This window comes from Anolis sagrei, chromosome 2, assembly GCF_037176765.1.
Source record: "Anolis sagrei isolate rAnoSag1 chromosome 2, rAnoSag1.mat, whole genome shotgun sequence".
Lineage (NCBI taxonomy): Eukaryota > Metazoa > Chordata > Lepidosauria > Squamata > Dactyloidae > Anolis > Anolis sagrei.
The window spans coordinates 266,167,456-266,181,560 of record NC_090022.1 but is presented as its reverse complement, the minus strand read 5'-3'; the positions used below and the strand labels follow the sequence as shown (position 1 = coordinate 266,181,560).

The window sequence follows — 14,105 nt, the reverse complement described above, 5'->3', positions numbered from 1 at the left end:
ACTTAAGGGCCCCCATTCCTTTTTTCTTGCATGAGAGACTGATAAGATGGTCTCCTATAAAGTAGAAGACATGACTATCTGTTTCACTGTGTCCATGGCATGACAACGTTCATAATTAACAAGAGAGTACAGAGCAGGAATAGCCTACAGAAGGAGGATGTGTATAGAGAATGTATTTAACTGCTTCCCCTACTTATTTCTCTACTAAAAAATACTCTCACACTTGCTAAGCTTTTAGCTAGGGTAACTATAACAACAGTAAGAAAAGAGTTTCGATCATGTAATGCTAAAATATTGATCATGGCACAAAGGGCACAAATGGCTGGTTCATTTCACATTCCCTCTGATCTGCTTGGGTGTGTAATATTTCTTAAATGATCACAAATTGTTGAACCATGTTATCCCCATCTTAGAAGAAAGGGGAGAGAACTCATTCTTTAAAAAAATATGCTGAATGTTATGGATGATCTACACATTGGACTCTATAAAATACAGCGACACGCTTCCAGTGTTGCTGGAAATAGAATAGCTTCATTGTACTAGAAAAGCGTGACGAATCCTGGCTGTGTTTCAACATGTTTCCTTTAGATTTTACACTCGGGCTTTGTTACAAGTGCTTTTGATAAAACGCAGAGGGCAGATGAATGAAAGAGACAAAGGGATTTGATGCTTACAAAAATGTTTTCTCCTCCTAAACAAGAATCTCTCAAGCCCATTATCTTATTTATTTATTTATTTTATTTCCCATACTTGTACCTTGCCCTTTTCACTCTGAAGGGGACTCAGGGCAACCTCACAATTGGCAACAAGTCGATGCCCAACAAACAAACAGATTTGAAAAAATAACAATTACAATTAAAAACAGCAATTAAAATAAATTGTTAAAACAGCAATCGTAGTACAGAATCAGACCATTTTGGTTCATCACTTTAAGACAGTGTTTCTCAACCTTCTTAATGCTGCGACCCCTTAATGCAGTTCCTCAAGTGGTGGTGACCCTCAACCATAAAATTATTTTCGTTGCTATTTCATAAGTGTAATTTTCCTACTGTTATGAATCATCATGTAAATATCTGACATGCAGGATGTATTTTTATTCATTGGACCAAATTTGGCACAAATTTGAATCCTAATGGGGTTGGGGGAGATTGATTTTATCTTTTGGGAGTTGTAGTTGCTGGGATTTATCATTCACCTACAATCAAAGAACATTCTGAACCCCACCAACAGTGGAATTGAACCAAACTTGACACACAGAACTCCCATGACCAACACAAAATACTGGAAGGGTTTGGTGGGCACTGACCTTGAGTTTTGGAGTTGTAATTCACCTACATCCAGAGAGCACTGTGGACTCAAACAATGATGGATCTGGACTAAACTTGGCACAAATACTCAATATGCCCAAATGTGAACACTGGTGCCGTTTGGGAGAAATAGACCTTGACATTTGGGAGTTGTAGTTGCTGGGTGTATAGTTCATCTACAATCAAAGAACATTCTGAACCCCACCAATGATAGAATTGAGCCAAACTTCCCACACACTACTTCCATGACCAACATAAAATACTGTGTTTTCTGATGGTCCTTGGTGGCCCCTCTGATACCCCCTCATGACCCCCCCCCCCCTTTGGGGATATCATGTTTGATGACAAACTTTCACTTCTTGGGGGAGAATATGCAGTAAACATGTTGTCTAGTCTGAGCCTCAAGTCTGAATGAAAAGAAGAAAAAGGTGCCCAGCCTGAAGTTTGGAACCCAGTTTGAGGCTGGATGTCCATTAGAAATCTGATGCAGAAACAAGGAACCTACATGGATGTTTTAGATCCATAAAACTATTTGGTTGCTGTGGGTAAGGCGTGAGTGAAGGGGAAATCTGAGTGCCCTGTCAACTGAAAAGATATTATTCTAAAATCAGTTATATCATTCAAAATAATTAATAACCAGTTCTAATTTTTGTCTTCATAGGTAAATGCATCCCTCCAGTCTCAATGGACAGTGGGTTTTTGGGGCATCCATGTCCCTGCATGGCTCTTCCTCGTAGTTCTGCATGGTCCAGTCCTTTCCTCTTCTCTGATCTTCTTACCTCTACATCGCCTTGCGTACTCTAATCTCTTCCGCCTCCTCTCCTTCATTACTCCAGATCCCTTTTTAAAATCCTTAATCTCGACATCTTTGCACAATTTTAACAACTAGTTCAGGTAAAATGGTACAAGACAACTGAATGTCACTACTGTCAAAGGAGGGGGTAGATAGATTTGGGAAAGGGGGCTTGTCACACAGATGGAATTAGCAGATGTTTTTAAAAAGGCAACTGGATTGACAGGAGCAGAAAGAGAGAAGCAAATAACTTCACTTCTTATTTGATTATTAATAATGTGATTAATTAATCTATTAAAAATCTGCACAATTGATTAAAATTTTAATTAACGTCAATTTTGAACTAAACAATCTTAAAAAAATAGCCGCGGCAACAAGTATTAACCACCTTATTATTGAGTGTGGTAAGATTACTTAGAACGAATGTAAGAAGCACCATGAAAACAGTGCCTGCAATGATACTTTGTCATGTCAAAAACAATGATGCAAAAATCATTATGGAACTTTGATATTCCAGCTGATGAACCACTAGAACATGATGTTCCAGACATAAATGCAGTTGAGAAAAAGAACACTTGGGTTACAGATGTGGCAATCATGGGATATAGCAGAACTGAAGGCAAACAGAGAGGGGAAAGGGTGATATGTACTACATACTTTTGGGTCCCATATAAGAGTAAAGTGTGATATAAATTCATTTCCTGTTTATGGCAACCTATGGGGACAGAATCCTGGGGTTTTTTCAGCAGGATTTATTCAGAGGGGACAAGTCTTTGCCTTTTTCTGATGCCTAGGGCCCTTCCACAGAGCCCCATATCCCAGAATATCAAGGCAGAAAATCCCACAATATTTGCTTTGAACTGGGTTATCTGAATCCACACTCAGACAATGTGGGATTTTCTCTCTTGATGTTCTCTGATATAGGGCTGTGTGGAAGAGCTCTGAGATAATGTGACATGGTCAAATGGGATTTCAAACCTTGGGCTGGATCTACAGTGCCAAATTATGTAGTTTGAACTGCATTATATGGGTCCATACTGTGCATATAATGCAGTTCAAACTGCATTATACGGCAGTGTAGATGCAGCATCAGTCTCCAGAGTTGTAATCCAACACTTAAACTACTGTACTGCACCATTCTGGTTCACAGGATAGAAGCCGGGTTATTTTTAATATTTGAATAAATCAAAATGAGCAAACAGAGCAGCATTAGTATATCTGGAATTCCATTCAGGTTCAAGACTCACTTGCTTCTTCATTCTGATCACAGACAGAGACAAAAGTGTTTCCGCAGCAATCATTTTAGAGTCTGCAGTTTTGCTGTTGTAAGCTGTTTTGAGTGGACAGAGCTGTAGCTACGTGGCACTATAATAAACACAGCAGATGTGGCCAGAACAAAGGGTGTGTGGATTTAACTTCAATATTCAAGAGGGAAATGTCTGTCTCCCTTCATTCATAAAACAAGAGTATAAGATTCATCTTTCACCATTTCACTCCATCTTATTCCAGCCGTTTGGGAAGAAAGTGCTACCCTTCATTTGTACTGTAGAATTAATGAAGCTCAACACCACTTTAATTGCCATGGCTCAATGTTATGGAATTTGTAGTTTGGTGGCATACCAACACTGTTTGGCAGAAATTGCTAAAGACTTTGTAAAACTACAATTGTCATTGAGTCATGGCAGTTGAAGTGGTATTGAACTGTATTCACATGTATGAGAACACTTAATTACTTTAAAGACTTTGTTTACATGAAACAATAAACCTGGATGGGGCTTACTCCAGATCCTGAAGCCCTTGCTGCTTTTTGATGCCTCGGAGCCCTGGAAGTCCCATTGCCATTTTGATTACAGGAATCTATTTCTGCCATTTCCAGTTATCTTTGGCAGCACCTGGAAAGGGTATTTCTTGGCTGTTTCAAAGTGGGGAGTGCTTGGGCGATCAGTGTCAGTGCCAACAGCCGAACAGGACCAACCCCCAAACCACATTCCCATATCTATGTTAATTTATGGATTAACACTGCAGGTAGAGCTGTTGGAAGCATTATTTTTTATGACTACAACTTCTGGAAACCATTAGTCAGTATGGCTTGGTGTGGATTCTGGATCTTATAGTCCAAAAGGGCCTTCCAAGGCTTGGGTTCTGAGCAAAGCTTGTATACTGCCTCATTTCCTTTCCTCTCCTCTCCTTTTCTTTTTTGTGATGTGCCCTAAGGGAGACTGGAACTTTCACTTCCATTTTAAGGTATCTGATGCTTTGATTTAGGACAGTTCTAATAAAGCAGTTTCACAATGGCAGTTTATTATTATTGTTGTTGTTGTGGTGGTGGTGGTGGTGGTTGTTACATTTATTTATACACTGCTTTATGTTCCCCAAAGGGAACTCAATGCAGCTTAACATAAAAAGTTAGCACAACATTTAAAATATACAAATACACAAATATACAAATATTAAAACAGAATTAAACATAAACAGTATTAAAAGATTCACAGTTTAAAGTCATTATTGATGATGGAATCTAAATCAGCTGGCAAGTATGTTCAACCCTTTAAAGAATGATTGTGGAGTCTATTTAATTCTATTTAATTCTATTTTATTTTAATTCTATTTTATTTTATAAAATATTTTATTTGTACTGATATCATGATTGCTGCCAAAGAATTCCCCATCTTCAACAGGAATTGTATGACAACAGCAAGAATGGCTAAACTACTAACACACATACACACAAAGAATACACACCATTCATACTCACAATCACATGATATCATACAGTCTGACGGACAATACATAATTCCTACTAGTTGTTGGTTCAGGCCAGCAAGTATCTATTTTACACAGTATTTTTATTTAGGGCTTTAAAGGTTACTTCCAATCATTGCTGATTGTGTGCCTGATTTCTTCAAGCAAACTTTGGCAGATCCGTTATATTTTTTGTGTGTGTCAGGTGTGACTTGTGAAACTCCAAGTCGCTTCTGGTGTGAGAGAATTGGCCATCTGCAAGGACGTTGCCCTGGGGATGCCCAGATGTTTTGATGTTTTACTATCCTTGTGGGAGGCTTTTCTCCTGTCCCCATATGTGGAGCTAGAGCTGACAGAGGGAGCTCATCCGCACTCTCCCTGAATTCAAACCTCTGACCTATTGGTCTTCAGTCCTGCTGGCAGAACGGTTTAACCCATTGTGCCACCGGGGGCTCCGATTATATGCTGGTTTTAGGGTAAAGTAAGGGTGCATCTAACCGGGTGTTAGGAATTGTAGGAGTTGAAGTCCAAAACACCTGGAGGGCCGAAGTTTGCCCATACCTGATCTAACCTGTAGAAATTATGAGGTTTACAGCATTTCAACTGCCATGGCTCTATTACCAGGAATCCTAGAATTTGGAATTTGGTGAAGCACCAGCACTCTTTGGCAGAGAAGGTTAAAGATCTTGTAAAGCTACAACTCCAAGGATTCCATAGCATCAATCCATGGCAGTTAACGTGCTATCAAACGAATTATTTCTATAGTGTAGATGCAAGTTCTTTTGGTACTTAAAAATAACAGTTAATTGTCAAATAGTTTAAAACATTATTATGCTTCTCCAATAGTGTGAGTAAGGAATGTGAGCAGATATGGGGCTGAGAGGGAGCCAGAAATGTTGCACTAAATAAGGCCTAGGAATGGGGAATTAGAATATTGCATGCCTTCCGCTTACATCTGTACCAGTAAAAAAGATAAAAGACTCCCTGTTTCTTTTAAGGTGGATTCATGGGATTAAAAACCAAGTATCATTTATTTTCATTTCTGTAGATTGTGCAAACACATGGAGAACTGACTGTGCGAGTCAGTCAGCAACTTGCTCAAAATAAATTAGTCACATTGGCAATTTGTCTGTCAGGGAAAACACAGTTTCAACCTCACCCAAACAGATGCAGTCCAGGAATGTCAGACAACCATCATCCCCATAGGCTGAGCAAAATGGGAGATGTAGTTGGATTATACATCTGGAGGACACAAGGCTGGGAAAAGCTGCTGTTATTTCCCTTGCATGGCAGTTCTCCATAGCAGCAAGAGTAGAATGGTTTAATCCCACAGAGCAATCGCAAAACTGGTTTTTTTAAAAACTGTAATGTTTGCAAGATTAAATATACAGCCACTGATGTAGTTTCAGAAAAGCTCTTTTGAACCACAGCATTGTTCTGTCCCTGCCTGCAACTAATGAATTGGCCCAGTCCTTAGTAGCTGCCTCATTTTTCCTTTTCCAAGAGTGGCACAAAGCCTGGGAGGGAAGCCAATGTGCATTAGCCTTTGTCCCTTTAACAAGGTTGCATTTGCCAACAAAACAGAACACAAAGGAGCCAAAGGGAAAATCAAGAAACAGGACAAGCAAGTTGTTCTCAGGTTCAGATAAACCAAAACGTTGAGCAAACTACAGAGCTGTGGTTGTTGTGTGCCTTCAGGTCATTTCTGACTTACGGTGACCTTAAGGAGAGCCTATCAAAGGTGCTTGTTGGTAAGATTTGTTCAGAAGGGAATTGCCTTCCTCTGAGGCTGAGAGAGTATGTTTTGCTCAAGGTGGGCTTCTATGGCTGAGTGGGGATTTGGTCTCCAGAGATGGAGTCTGACATTACTCAAGTTCCACCAAATTACAGAGGAGGTTAATACAAAATAAAAACATTTTGCCTTGTCCACTATTCCCTCCTAAGCAGGCTAAGTATAGGGAAGAGCATCACTATACTTCCTCCAAGACTGGACTGCTAAACTCAGAATCAGAAGTAGAAATCATGGGGTGCTCCAGATGTTGTTGGGTTGCATGTTGGGTTGCATCTCTCAACATCAGTAGTTCTCAACCTGTGGGTCTCCCAGGTGTTTTGGCCTACAACTCCCAGAAATCCCAGCCAGTTTACCTGCTCTTAGGATTTCTGGGAGTTGAAGGTCAAAACATCTGGGAATCCACAGGTTGAGAACCACTGCTCAACATCTATTACTATTGGCTATACTAGCTAAGGCTACCAGAACTTGAAGTCCACCATCATTTGGGAAACATGTTTCATATCTCTGTGGAAGAACTTCTTTCATCACAAGTTAGGCAGGTGCATTCTGTGTTGGAGACAAAGATCCCTGGATATCTAAGGACACATCTCACTTTTCAACCTCTTCAATTGCTGAGGACCTTTGGAAAGGGTTCCATGAACATCATCAGCTCTAGAGGCTTCCAGGCAATTGTCTTCCATTCTATGGAATGCACTTTTATCTGAGATTAGTAATCTATTGACAGATGCTACTTATTTTTTGTTGATGACTTTTCTTTTCAAGATAAACATTCTCTGATCTATACATTCTAATAACTGTTCTAGCAGTGTAATTGTTTTGATGGTAAGTTTTTTGGCAATTGAATAGAATTTGAATCACTCCACCAAGAGCCAGAGTAGTGCAGTGGTTTGACCATTGGTCAAGGACTCCAGGAAAGTAGAGTTCAAATCCACACTCAGTCATGGAAACATAATGGGTGACCAAAATTACAGCCTTATCACACTAGAGCATGGATCCAATTTAAATTCGGTTTCTGCCTCATGCAGAACTCTGGGGTTTGCATTTGTAGGCTGAGCAGTTTAAAATCCCCTCCCTAAGCACTATTTGAACTGCCATGGCTCCATCCAATGACATCAGAGCTCTCTGACAGAGAAGAGTAAATATCTCACAAAACTACAAATCCCAGAATTCCATAGCATTCTGCCATGGAAGTCCAACTGCTATAATTCTGCAGTGTGGATGCGACCTCAACCTAAGAGGAAGGGAAAGACAAACTAAATAGTTTTTTTAAAAAAAAAATCTCTTACAACAGGGTTGCTATAAATTAGATTTGGCTGGAGGGTACCTCACAAGAAGAAAGAAGAGGAGTTGTCTAAAATAATTCACGTAAAAACAGCTCATAAATAACAAAATTGCACAAATAAATAACTACCTATCTAGCATGAAACTCAGATGTATTTATCACATTTATACCCCACATTTTGATGAAATAGCCAGGGGCAGAGGGGCAGTGTAGAATAAAAATACTCAAGGATCTGACGCAGTGAGCAGAATTACTGCATTGAGGCTTGCTCTATCCATTTTTGTGTACAAACGCAGCTGGAGAAAAGGCAGAGTTCATGGGACATCGATGTGGAATGATTGGCCTAAGGCCCCATACATTTAATTCTGCTACAGATGGGTTGGAAGGCACCCAAGTAAGGCTTTGAGATTTCACCTCAACTCTGTGTACAAATTAAAGATATTTCTGATTTTTTTAAAACAAAAGTATATTCTTAGAGATAAGCATCTGGCACAAATGTTAATCACTATACCAAAGCTGATTTCTTCTTTAGGGAGATCAAGACAAACAGAATAATCTTTCCTCGAAATAATCCCGACTCAGGGAAACTCATTTTCGCTTCCATCCCAGTTTATCTGTGTTCCAACACGTAGGGGACTGACCTGAGACCTTCTCCTTCAGGAGAATACTGTCTGCAGTATTCCAGCATGAAAGAGTCTGTCGCTTCTGGATTGCTGCTGCTCCATCGAATGGTAGCTGTATTCCAACAGACAGTGCATTCTTCTGCCTTTATAACTGGTGTTCGGGGAGCTGGGAATACAAAGGCACATTAGCTATACTGCAAAGAAGAGAGGGTGGCTTCTGTGCGTCCATGATAGAATGACTGACAATATCTTTGTGATAATAATTAGATCATGAATGTGCAGTAGCTTGAGAGAAAATTATTTCCAGGACTTTTAATGTCCATTCGTATGTGCCATTACAACAATTCTATAAAGCACCTAAGCATCCTTCTTAAGGTAAAGGTTTTCCCCTGACATTAAGTCCAGTCATGTCCAAATCTGGGGATTGTTGCTCATCTCCATGTCTAAGCCGAAGAGCCGGCATTGTCCGTAGATGCCTCCAAGGTGATGTGGCCGGCATGACTGCAAGGAGCACCATTACCTTCCTGCCGTAGTGGTACCTATTGATCTACTCATATTTGCATATTTTTGAACTACTAGGTTGGCAGAAGCTGGGGCTAACAGCAGGAGTTCACCCCACTCCCTGGATTCAAACCACTGACCTTTCAGTCAGCAAGTTCAGCAGCTCAGCGGTTTAACCCACTGCACCACCGGGGGCTCTAAACATCCTTATTAATCGTTTTTTATTCAGCAACCAATGTTTTATCTCTGTTTTTCCTTGTTGTATGGCTTCAAGTCATTTTTGACAGTTATGTCTCTAAAACATACCCATCAAATGGTTATCTTGTTAAGAAATGCTGCCATTGCCTTTCTCTGGGGCTAAGAGAGTTTCACCCAGTGAGTTTCCATGGCCAAGCAGGAATATGAACCCTGGTCTCATAGAGTCTCACACTACAATACTACCTTTCTATGTTGATGGGACTGCATACTCTTGCAAAGGTAGAGGCTATGTTAATGGCAGTAGTGTTCCTGAAAGAGTTTTCCATGTCTGCTAGACTTTTGGTGAAGATCCAAATTAAATGCATTAAACCACTACTGAGCAACAGCAACAGTAGCAGGGCATTGGTGAAGGATATCTCAGAGGCAACGGTAACAGCACCATAGCTAAGATCTGGTAGTACTGTGCAAAAGGAGATACAGTAAGTCCACTTTGAATGTCTTTTATTACATAAGCCCTAGGATGAGACAACCCAAAATAAAACAAGAGATAATGCCAGAAGATGACATTCCCAGGTCAGAATGCACTCAAGGAGCTGCTTGAGTAGAGAAAAACAACTATGAGTAGTGATGTGGCTAATGATGCAATTGGACTCAAGCCGAAAGGCTGTTCAGCTTTTGACATGCCTCAGATGTGAAAGGAAAGTTCTAAGTTGCACAAGAAATATTATAGGAACATGGAATGCGGGATACGTGAATAAGGGGAAGCTAGACATAGCAAAACATGAAATGGAACATATAAACATTGCAATACTTGCGATGAGCAAACTAAAAAGGACAGGATTGGGACATTATACAATATTTTAGTAGGAAATGAAAATCTAAGAAGAAATTGCTTGACAGTGAGGAAAGATGTAGCAAAAACAGTAGATGCAAATTCTCCTAAGTGAATAATTGGATTTCAAGGAAAACATGTCAATATATTCATAATCCAACTACAAAGGCAGAAGACAAAGAAATTGAAATATTCTGTCTGGAGTCAAGAAGGAAACTGATCACACACCCAAACAGGGCTTGCTATTCATAAATGATTGAAATGCAAAAAAGCAAAACAGAAAAAAAAGCAAAAACAAAAACAAACCAGAAAACAGAACAGAATGAGAGAATGTAGGAAAAATTGATCTAGAATTGAGAAATTATATAGGAGAGTAACTGATGGTTTTGTAGGGCCAACATCATAAACACATTCAAGCAGTCAAAGAGGTGACTATATACATGGACATCACATTATGGGCAACATAGAAATTGAATACGGAGAAGCTTCATTCTGTCCCATTTTCAAGAAGTGGCAAGGCATCCTGTTGACTGGCTTCAACAGGAGCTAATGCCTGATCAAAATCATTTGAAGTTTAAGTAGTCAAGGTGGACCTCATGAGAGTAATGGAGCAGTTTGCTGGGCAACTTGAGGAATTCTGATATCTTCTTATAAGTGCACATTTTTTTAATGTGCCTTTACTCATAACTATTGATATGTTTGTGAAAGTGGACAAGGGATGGTGGGAAAGGATGGAGTGGGACAAAGTAGGCAAGACCAAAACAGAAATAAGTGGATCTCTTTCTTTTCTTCTCTCCAATGGTGGGCGAGACAGGGCTGTAGGGTTCACTATCACTCATGTAATAGTCATAGAGATGAAGGAAAAGATGAAGAAAAAGATGCTTTCTGAACAACAATTTCCAGAATCTCCCAGCCAGGACAACCAGGGGCTTTTGGGTTTTTGGTGGCCATGTTCACTGGGAAATCTGGCAGTTGTAATCCAAAACACTAACTTTTCTAAGTTCTGAAAAGAGCCTGTCTTATTTGTCTTTGTATTGCTCCCTTCCAAGAAGGGCTTTAGAATGGCAGATGGCCAGACTAGACATGAAGACATAATCTTATATAACCGAATTAGCTGTGGAATTTGTATTCCAAGCTCTAAAGATTCACAAGCAGAATTAGGAAGGACAACCGGCTTTACCTTTGTCCTTGTTTAATTTTTAATACCGAAAAAGAGAAGTATCATTAGTGGACTGTCTTAAATTTCTCCTTACTTTGTTGCATCGAATCAAATATTTGTTTTTGCAAGTTTTGAGGTCACTTAAAATAAGTGAAGTAAAATGAACCCCCGTGCCAGTGCAACAAATGCACTTACACACATTGTAACCATGCAGATCATCCACTGTATGCAGGTAAGCTTAAGGGCATATATTGTTTCCATAAGCCCACTTGTTTAGCTTAGAGAAAAGACAGTTAAGCGGAGACAGGATAGCTATGTTTAAATATCTGAAAGGATGTCATATTGAGGAAAGAGACAGCTTTGTTTTCTGCTGCTCCAGAGACTGAGACACAGAGCAATGGATTCAAACTACAACACAAGTGATTCCACCTAAACATTACGAAGAACTTCCTGATGATTGAATCTGTTCAACAGCAGAATATGCTGCCCCAGAATGTGATGGAGTCTCCTTCTCTGGGGGCTGGATGGCCATCTTTCAGGAATGCTTTGATTGAGTGTTCCTGCATTGCAGAGAGTTCAACTAGATGCCCCTTGTCTTTTCCAACTCTATGATTCTATTATTCTTCTGTGCCTGTTTGGTGATGGTGTGAAGGGTATTGAAATTGTAATTTCTATATCCAAATAAGCATATAGAACTGCTTAATTTCCCATTCTAGCACTGAAAGGAAAAGCCTGTCAGTGATGCGGCACTCTCCACAAAAGTCAACATTGATACTGAAATACAACACCGCTCGAGCTGTGCAAGTGCAGAATTTTTCCAAATGAAACAGAGAGTGTTTGAGAATTGGGACATCTGTAGGGATACCAAGGTGCTTGTTCTTCACTTAGCTGGAAGATGCAAAGACCACCAGCACTGAAGTGATGCTCATATGTCATCAACTCCGCTGGACTGGTCAGGTTGTCCGAATGCCTGATCACCATCTCTCAAAGCAGTTACTATACTCCCAACTCAAGAACAAAAAACAGAATGTTGGTGGACAGGAAAAGAGATTTAAAGATGTGCTTAAAGCTTAAAACTATGACATAGACACTGAGAACGGGGAAGCCCTGACCCTTGAGCATCCTAACTGGAGATCAGCTGTAACCAGCAGTGCTGCAGAATTCAAACAGGCACAAATGGAGGGTGAAAAGGAGAAACGTGCCAAGAGAAAGGCACATCAAGTCAACCCTGACCAGGACCACCTTCCACCTGGAAACCAATGTCCTCACTGTGAAAGAACATGTGGATAAGAATGGGCTCCACAGTCACCTATGTACCCACCGCCAAGACACTGCACTTGGAAGGCCATCATACTTGGAGAACGAGGGATCGGCGAAGTAATGTCAGTTTAGGGTTTTGTGATTTCCCATTCTTTCAGCAAAAGGAAAAGCCTGTCAGTGATGCTGCACATTCCTAATGTCTTAGATATATGTATGAACCAACTCAACAAGCAACACATAAAATTATCCGGTCTTTGGAGTCATCTGAATGCCATCACAGAGCACATCCTAGTAGAACTCATTGCCCCCATTCTTTCCATTATATCTCTTTTGCGTGTGCACATATCCCACACATAAACAGTGTAAGTAAAAGGGGAAGGGGGAAATGCCTCCATAAGTCCAAGCTGCTTACCAGTTCTAAATGTGGATTTGTCAGTAGGAAAGCTACATCCTGTGTAGTTCACAGCCATAACCCACACACTGTAACTGTGACCAGGCTCCAAGTCTTCCAAAATGCAGTTGCTCTCCTTCACAATGACACGATATTCTTCGACCAAACCTACACCCAGCAACAAAACAAAACAAAACAAAAAACCATGCATAACGGAAGTAGTGAGAAATGGCCTTAAATAATTGTTTCTTTACTTTTTACTTCAGTTCTCTTGCCATTTTTAATTACGGATAAACTACACTTTACACTCATGTTGTGTATTGCCCTGGGCATTTTTGGAAAGAATATAAATCAAACGTAAATAAAGGAACAACAACTATTACAATAAAAACATTGAAACAATATAAAAAGCTGGATAATATGCCATATCTAAGCAGCAAGCAGCAAGGTAGAAAAGGGCCAATCATCAGTCTATCCTCTTTCCAGAATTCTTTGAAAACGGTTATAAATACTTAGCTGGAAAATGTAAAATATTTAACTACATAGAGTTATTTGGGAACTGGAGCCTCCAGTGGTGCAATGGGTTAAACCCTTATGCCAGCAGAACTGCTGATTGAAAGGTCAGCAGTTTGAATCCGGGGAGTTGGGTGAGCTCCTGTCTGTTAGCTCCAGCTTCTCATGTGGGGACATGAGAGAAACCTCCCTCAGGATGGTAAAAATATCAGTGTATCCCCTGGGCAACGTCCTTGCAGATGGCCAATTCTCTCACACCAGAAGCAACTTATAGTTTCTCAAATCGCTCCTGACATGAAAAAAATTGGGACCTCGAGAAGTAAAGAGATGTAGAGCCTGGAAAAATATTTAGAGCATTGAAAAGTTACTTTCAAAGGTGATAATTCCCTAGATAGTATCAGAATATTTGGGGGGGGGGGGTCATACAACTAGTCCAAACAGCAACTTTTCCAAGCTCTGTCATCATTACACCTATTAATTTTTAATGATATAGTTCTCCTGTTGCTGGAATCTTTATTACAGGACATGAATGATGACTGGTTTGCACCCACAATTAAATATTTGAAGATAAAAGAAAGATAATATATATGTTCCATGGGAACAGACTTTGTCACCTTGAAGCTCCTTTCCCTTATATCAGCCAGGGCATGATTCAGAACATAAGGAAGAAGTAAAGTTGCTGCATTGCCGTTTATTTTATTCGCATGTACTG

The 14,105-nt window shown here is 40.0% G+C and overlaps 1 protein-coding gene across 2 annotated transcripts in view; it reads right to left on the bottom strand.

Moving 5' to 3' along the window:
- CMYA5 (cardiomyopathy associated 5) overlaps window positions 1–14,105 on the bottom strand; it is a 97,707-nt gene that overhangs the window by 21,290 nt on the left and 62,312 nt on the right. For both annotated transcript variants that reach the window (XM_060761608.2, XM_060761609.2), the window contains exons 8-9: window positions 12,902–13,048; window positions 8,558–8,705 (exon numbers count right to left, since the gene is read on the bottom strand). In XM_060761608.2, coding sequence (XP_060617591.2) covers window positions 8,558–8,705; window positions 12,902–13,048 — 295 coding nt within the window. The remainder of the gene's footprint in view (window positions 1–8,557; window positions 8,706–12,901; window positions 13,049–14,105) is intronic.